The sequence below is a fragment of the Arachis ipaensis genome, chromosome B10, assembly GCF_000816755.2.
Source record: "Arachis ipaensis cultivar K30076 chromosome B10, Araip1.1, whole genome shotgun sequence".
NCBI classification, from domain to species: Eukaryota; Viridiplantae; Streptophyta; class Magnoliopsida; order Fabales; family Fabaceae; genus Arachis; species Arachis ipaensis.
Window position 1 is genome coordinate 5,158,910 of NC_029794.2, and position 8,720 is coordinate 5,167,629.

Below are 8,720 nucleotides of genomic sequence, written 5' to 3' on the forward strand. Positions count from 1 at the left end.
TGATCCAAAAATAATAAATTTTTATTTTTTTTTAATTAAAGAAAAAAGAATATGCATTTCTTTAGATTCCATGGTTCGAGTTCTAAAATTTTAAAACTAATACTCAAATCCATTAAAATTGAATTTAATCATGTCTGATCCGAGTATAATTAATTAGCCATTAAAAATAATTATAATTAGTTACTAAGTATATATTTTAAGGATCTAGAAAAGTAAAAATAAAATAAATTTTATATTAACTAAAATATTACTAATTATCTTGACTTTCTTTAGAATATATGTGGCAGTTGCAGGATACAGTTGAAAGTGCATATATGGAGAGCGTTGTTTGCCGACACATACAACTTTGGACTACGCTAATTTTCCACCAATTACAGTTCTTCTTTGTCTGTTTTGCTAAATCATGAATACTTTGTTTATTCGATGACATATCTACTAGAGTATAAGGACGAAAACATATGAAGAAAAGCCAGCACTTTGAAATATAGAACTAATATATCAACTAATAAGGGGTGTAATTGGTTTTACGTGAAGTTGATACCTGAGAGTCATTAAATAATTTGACTGATTTGACTAAATTTTCATCTAACGACTCTCAGGTATCAATTTCATATGAAGTCGACTTCACCTGAGTTTTTACCATCAACTAATTAAGATCCTAGCTAGGTTCCTATGTATGAAATTAAATATTAAACTTTTTGTCAATTTTTTAGGAGATTTTTTTTTTGTCATTTTCATGTTATATAATTATTTTTTTGTCAGTATTTAAATTTTCAAATACAGTGTTGGTAGTTTACTCAACGAAAAAAAAAGTACCATTTTCATTGACCTATTAATAACGTTAGCTACGATTACAGAGTCTCTGGTTTGATTCTTAAGAAAAACCTAACTGAAAATGAATCGGAATATATCCGAAGAGAATATCCTTAAAAATCTGTGACAAAGTTATATTGTTGCTAATTCACCGAGAATCATCATGAATGAATCAATTCCAAGGAAATTACTATTTTCACACTTATACTTTGACTTACTACAATACTACCTCAATTAAATATCACTTATTATGATGTATTATACATTTATTATTTCTTATCTATTTTGCACTGGTCACTCGTCGGTGTTAATGTGCGATCAATTTAAAATGAAGACGACTGAAGATATTCATTCACACCTACGAATTAAAAATAATAAACAAAATAAATAATTGTTTAATCTGTTCTTTTTTCAATTGCGCATAGCTATTTTTTTTTAAAGATTGACTTGTGTATATAATATATGCTCATTTATCATATCATATTAAATTGAAGGTGTGAATTAAAATAGCATTTGTTGTTTTTAGGATGAGATAACTAAGTTTTGTAATTTGTAGTTATTAATTAGTTATTATTATGCATTTTCAAAAAAAAATAGTTATTATTAATATTTTTAATTATGTAAAATTATATTTAAATGTTATTCAAATTTTAATAAAAATATTGGTTTCTGATATTATATTTATTTAAGATAAAAAATATTAAAAATCTTGTTGAAAGGTTCCTTTTAGCTTGGTGGATCACATATGTAGTTTTTGTCTGTACCTTTTGGTGCAATTGCATGGCGCTTTCGTCCTTGATACCAACACAAGAGGAGTCAATTTTCATGGGATCAATTTAAGAAAGTTCCGAAGCTCATTAACTTCTTTTTGTTTTTTTATCGAACCGACCATTTTATCTCTTCAGCAATGCAAGAGAATGAGACCAGCTGGTGTAGTTGAGATACGTGCCTTTTTACGCGGGTAATTTGGACCAAAATCAAATCAAAATCACTCATTTTGTGGTGTTTATATTCCCATCCAGAAACTCCTTAAGTTACGGTTTGAAAAGTCCAAACCAAGATTTTGGATTTAATTTGGGAGTGTCATTGTCAGTCAGTTAATGTAATTAACTATGTAATCCTTTCTTAATTCCTACACTATGCATATAATAATATTATACTCTTTTCAGGGAATTTATGAGCTCATATCACTACTAGACCTTTCCTCCTTTTCCTTTAATTATGTTATTATCTTTTGTAACGTATCTTAATTAGACGGTCCACATTTGATGACACAGATGGATGGTCAGATAGTCATCATCAATGTGAAATATAATGCTACAGTAGATACGTGCCATATATATCCGTACGTGTGCCCGCATGTGCATGCCTTGCTCCCCAACCAGATGTCAATATTATTCTTCCTCGTTCACTTTACTTTGCAATTTGCATGGACATTTATAATCACCTTCCACGTCTAACTTCGGTAGAAACTCCTACGGCTTAAGGGTAGATATAATTAGAGGATAATGTAAGGAGTGATTCTCCACGTACAAGTAATTTTTAATACAAATCACACAAGTTATTTATATTCATGCTGTTTTACATTTTTTTTTTTGCTTCTTTTTCTTCTTCCTCTTTCTCTTTCTCTTCCTCTTTCTTTCTCTTTTTCTTTCTCCGTGTCTCTTTTTCTTCTTTTTCGTAATTTTTCTCTCTGGTTATCATCGTCATCAACACCACCTCTTCCTCTCTTTTTTTTTATTGAAATTTCTTCTCCTTTTTTCGTTTTCTCTTTCTCCTTCATCAAAATCACCAAAAAAAACGAAAAAACATTATTTAAGGTACTGTTTTACTGTTTTTCTAGATTTTTTTTAGATTGTCTCTGTCATGTGTCTAACCCTTAACCAGCAAAACATTAAAAGATTTCAAGAAGAAATATACTGTCTCCTCCTATATTGGGTGTATTTCTTAAATCCTTTGGGTGTATTTCTGTAATCGTTTGGTTTATTTCTGTAATTGTTTGGGTGTATTTCTGTAATCCTTTGTATGTATTTCTGTAATCGTTTGGGTGTATTTTTGTAATCGTTCGGGTGTATTTCTGAAGTTCCATCATCTTCAAAACAATTTCAAAGCTTAATTTCAGAAACCATGAAAATAAAAAAAAACAGAAGGAGATCGAAGACAAAGAGAGAACGCTTTTCCATACAAATCATACAAGTCATTTATATTCACGCCGTTTTCACGTTTTTTTTGTGCCTCTTTTTCTTCTTCTTCTTTTTCCGTGCTTCCTCTTCCTCTTCTTCTTCTTCTTCTTCTTTCTCTGTGTCTCTTCTTCTTCTTTTTCGTAAAAAAGGAAACAAAGATGAAACACGCAAAGATGGTTCAGTAACGCGCGTGTTAGGCCCAATGTAAGACTTGTAAACAAAAATGACTTGTATGTATAGCACTCCTCAAAAATTATATACATTATACAAAGCATGCGATTAACTTAGAATATTATTTTTTGGAAAAACTCTACATCCATGTAATTTTTTCATTTAAACTATCTAAGTAACTTCAATCAGACACACCTCCCCAACTCCCTTAGACATTTGTTATACACGCGCCTCATATAACGTATATAACATAAACCTTATGCTGCGTGATAAACCTTTCTCAACGTAAACCTTGTTCTCTTCTCGCATTTTCGTTCTTCTTAATAAAATTCGTCGTTCTCCTCTGTTTGCATTTTTCTTCTCTGCTCGCATTCTTCATTATTGATCTGCATTGAATTCAATGTAATAAGTTCCATCGTTCTTCTTCTTCGTTTTCTTTTTCGATCTACACTTCTGAATGGAAACAATGAATGATTCAATTTCAAATCAGTTGAATGAGGTTATTACGTTGAGACAGCTAGAAAATGATTGTTGTATGCTATCACAATAATCTTAAATTTTGAACAAAGTAAAAGGAGGCCATCAAAACGAACAACATTCATTTGGTGAATCAAAATCACAAAGGCCACCGAACCGAACAATGTTCATGTGGTGAATAAATGGTGATCAACTTTCAATCAACAAGAATAGTATTTCTCCTCCTTTTCCTCCTCCTCCTTCTTCTTTCAAATTCGCGCACGTAGGTTCTTCTTCTTCTTCGCGCACGCAGATTCTTCTTCTTCTTTCGTTATAATCATCACCAACAACACTAACATTTTGCTCGGTTAAGTGGAGTTGCTCATTTTGATTCACTTGATTGTTAATGTGTTCAGTTGAGTCCTTGTGTATGCAGAAATATTTTTCTTACTGATTGAATGTTTATCAGGTTTTATTCAGCACATGATTGGTTTTCGGTTCAACGGTGTTGACCATTTCGGTTCACCTGATTGCTTGTTATGTGTTCAGTTGACTTCTTTTGCGTGAAAAAATGCTATTCTTGATGATTGAATGTTTATGACGTTTTATTCAGCACATGAATGTTGCTCGAGTCAGTGGAGTTGCTCATTTTGATTTACTTGATTGTTAGTGTGTTCAATTGAGTCCTTGTGCATGTAGAAATATTTTTCTTGATGATTAAATGTTTATGACATTTTATTCAGCACATGAATGATGTTTGGTTCAGTAGAGTTGGCCATTTTGGTTCATTTCTGTTCTGCACGATTCAAAACTCTTCCTCTTCACCTTCTACTGCTTCTTCACTATTCACCAGGGAGAGAAAGATTAAAAGACAAAAAAAAATACAGCAGTAATAACAACAAAAGAATGAAGATAAAGAGAAAACACGTGAAGAAGAAGGAATGCGAAAAAGAAGGAGGAGAATGAGGAAGAGGAGGAAGGCGAATCTTTGTTGCCGTTTTCATTCGTTTCTGGTTGTTTCTTGCCAAATCTTCTCGCGATTCTTCTCCAGTAGTGGTTTTTGCAGAGATCGTGACTGCAGTTTGAGTGATTTTGAGAGAGATTCAAAAAGAAAGAGCAGTTTCGTGTTAAGGAAAAAGTAACGTCTTTTCATAATGAGCGCGAAGTAATGAAAGATTTTCGAGTGCATATTTTCACTCATCATTAACGTATATGACTCTATTTGAGTTTGAGTCAACTTAGTTACATGATTATATGGATGTGTAGTGCACCAAGATTATTTTCTACTTTTTTTTCTTTGAATTGATTATAAAAAAGATAAAATTTTACATTAGTTGTCATTTACAGTACATTTTAAAGAGAAAAAAAAATTGAATTAGACATGCGTAATAATCGGATAACAAATTACTATACGTGACAGTTTCTTATTGGTGAATAGAAGATAATTAGAGCCTTTGAGTTGATGTTATTTTTTTGACGTACTTAGGCTAAGAGTGTGAAGGAGTAGGACTTGTTAGGAGTAGGCCAACCCCATAGACCTAAAATAGATTCCATATCCGTGCAATGAACGGCTGAGATTTCATCTGATTCCCTCCCTGTCTTCCCTTCCTTTATAAATTCCCCTTTGGATTCCAACGTAAGTACCCTCTATCATACACTCACTACTACTTGACCACTTATACACCCAATTCCATGCTTTCCCTCAAGGTGGTTGTGCTCTCCGCCGCCGTCGTCTTCACGGCGCTGGGAGTGAAGGCAACTGTTCCATTGCTTACTACTCACTTCCCAACACTCTGGAACCTCTGCCTCCTCTGCTTCAAGCCTCCATTCATCTATATTCTCCTCAACGCCATCATCATCTCCATCGTCGCCTCCTCCAAGTTCTTCCACCACAATCCCTTCGACACAACACTTCCCATTCCACAACCTCCTGCTCACCACGTCAACCCCCAAGAACAAGAAGAAGAGGTGGAAAAGACAATCGACTTAGGAGTGGTGGAGGAATCCGCATTGATTCCGCTCAAGAGCATTGACTCGGAGATTCCGCCGGGAAAACCTCTCGTTTCGGCAAGGTTCGGTCAACGTAGACCGCCCAAATCCATTCCCGAAGGTATCAAATCTCGTTATCATTCACCGTTTTTTTCGTTTGACGTGGAAAGACGAGTTGAGATTAAAAGTGTGTGTTGTCGTTTTGCACGAAATTGTAGGTGGGAGCGGGACTGGAAAGTCGTTGAGGGTGGTGGCGAGGGCGAAACGACATGAAACGCTGGAGAACACGTGGAAGGCCATAACAGAAGGACGGGCGATACCGTTAAGCAGGCACGTGAGGAAGTGTGACACGTGGCAGAACCGCGGGCCCGGGAGTGTGGCTGAATTGAACAAGTCTGAGACATTCAAGGAGCAGGCGGTAGCGCTTAGGAGAGAGCCGTCGCTGAGTCAAGACGAGTTGAATCGGCGCGTCGAAGCATTCATACGCAACTTCAACCATCAGATGCGCTTGCAGAGACAACAGTCCTTGGAGGAGCAATACAAACAGATGCTTAACTAAACACACACCAATACATCATAGATAATTACTTCTTTTAATTAATTAATTTATTTATATACCAACATATGCAAAATAGCTTTTGCTTCTGCATGTACACATATAACTTACATACAGAATAACACACAATATAATTTCTTACACGGGCGGACTTTCCAATTTGATTGTGTCGTCTCACTATTCTGATCTTAGTTAATTTGGTAAATTTCTTTTAGGTATTAATTAATTAATTAATTAACTGGCATTGTTTATATTAAGGGTAGAAATGAAATTGATGAGAAGGGTGAGTCTTAGCTATGTTTAAAGTTAGTTATAAACAGAGAGTTGGTTAGGAAGTCTGTTAAGTAGCAAACTTGTGTAGCCTGTATCTCAAGTCATTGTAAACTTCTTCACAATCTAATATTGATTATTGTTACTTTTCTTCTGAGTATACTCTGCCTCTTTAACATTGTCTTTGACTCTACATGGTTGTTTCAGTCCTTGGCTCGTAGTATCAAGAGCCTTGTTGATTGAATATTCATGGTTTCAAGCTCTGCAAATTTAAAATCATCTTTTTTTTTATATCTTCTTTATTTGCTGTTTTTAATTCACATTCTTTGGATCATTCAATTAGGGACAAACTCAATAAAAAAAATCACAAAATTTGATATCAATAAGTATTAGTAATAATCTTTGAATAAAATCTTTTAAGATAATCTCAATTCAATAAAATTTCATCACAGTTTTAAAATGATGAAGATTGTGCTGCTGGTGTTTTTTTACAACTTATAAGTGATGGAGACAGGAGGATTATAACATCATCTCCTGGTTATTTGCTTCAATGGATGAGTCTTTCAAAAATAAGATGGTTGATTGTACATATGCTCATGATGTGTGAAGCAAGATTGAAAATTATTTCTCCAAATCAACGAAATAGGATTTTTTTTAATAAAAAATAATTAATTCCAAAAATAAGATATTTAAACTTTATTTTTCGGAATACGATTTTTTTTTTGTATTAAGGATTTCGTTGCACCCCCGGCGAACTCTATATAAATTATGGAGTTCGCCGCACTCCCGGCGAACTCTATAATTTATATAGAGTTTGCCGCATTCCTGGCAAATTCTAGGTTGAGTTCGGCAGAGTATATAAACGTGGGACCAAACTCATTTGTCGCTTTTCTTCCAAATCTCGACCAGCGAAAATCGACGAGTATCAAATCCATCGGGCCGCAGCAGCGAAATATGGCGATAGACTCAGGACAACAGCAAGCTGACGCAACCACCCAAATTGTGTTGACCATATTTTGTGGCACGGCATATCTGACGATACAGCCATGCTAGCACAACCGAGCCTCATAATAACCCGCCACATGTGTCAAGGTCCTCTAGGAGGGGGAGCCACCGGATGTGCACCCGAGAGTCAGATGCATCTGGAAATAGGATACCCCCGATCAACTGCATGATATATCCTCTCGTGTACCTCAACAGGCGCTCCTCAGTGGCGTCCTGCTCTAGCTCTCCGCATACGGTGTTGTGGAACCATGTGAGCTTCACAGTCCACTTGGTTTGTGACTGTCTGTCATCAGGGCCAGGAACAACACCTAATAACTGCTGGCAGTAGTTCTCAATGGACCGTCCCTGATGGTGCTGTTCCCAACCACCATGCATCCACTAACAGTATCACCGTCAATCCTGAACCCCAACTGATAAGCTACGTCCTGCATTGTGATAGTCATCTTCCCGCATGGTAAATGAACGTGTGGGACTCAGGCCTCCACCTCTCTATCAACGCCGAGGCTAATGACCAATCGTACTCAAACTCAACCATATACGCCACATACTCAAACTCAGCTCGTCTGAGATATGGCCAAATCTGCTCTGGCAGCCGTCTCATCAAATTCCGTCTGGTACGCAAGATTCGAGTCGCATACCAAACGAAAACAACAAATAAAAAAAAAAGACGGTGAACACATTAAATAACAAATTCACTTTTTATTAATTACAACAAAATAAACAACAATGATAAAAATGTACCACTCGATCAAGTCTGCCAGTAATATGCTCAGCATGATCCAATCTATAAAGTATATCTTCGTAACCCAATAACTGCTGCTCCATCTAACCACACTCTAGTAAAATAAAATAACATATACTGAAATGAGTTCCTTTCACGTTAGCTAAATTCTTAAAAAACATACTTACACCTCCTACTTGTCTACCTTACTTCTTAATCCGTTTATAAACTTACTAATTAAAATTTAATCCAACTACATGAGGCCGTCAACTAACACTCTAAACAACTCTAATCAATAATTAACTGAACCCTAAATTTTATTAATCATGTTTCTTTCTAATCTAACCTAACCTAACTAATTATTCCGCTAATTATCTTCTAATTCACAACTTAAATTACCTATTTTGACTAAACTAACTAAAAATTGACTAATAACTTATACTAATCAACATGTTATAAATAATAAACAGCAACTGTACTAGAAAATAATAACATAAAAAACTTAACTAACATGTTATATACTATAACTAACATGTCAATACTGCACAGTAACTCT

The 8,720-nt window shown here is 34.9% G+C and overlaps 1 protein-coding gene across 1 annotated transcript; it reads left to right on the top strand.

Annotated features, from left to right (window-relative positions):
* On the top strand, positions 5,161-6,593 carry LOC107623449. Its single transcript, XM_016325711.2, has 2 exons — positions 5,161-5,733; positions 5,831-6,593. The coding sequence occupies exons 1-2, from the start codon at positions 5,316-5,318 to the stop codon at positions 6,169-6,171; spliced, it is 759 nt and encodes a 252-aa protein (XP_016181197.1). The 5' UTR covers positions 5,161-5,315; the 3' UTR covers positions 6,172-6,593.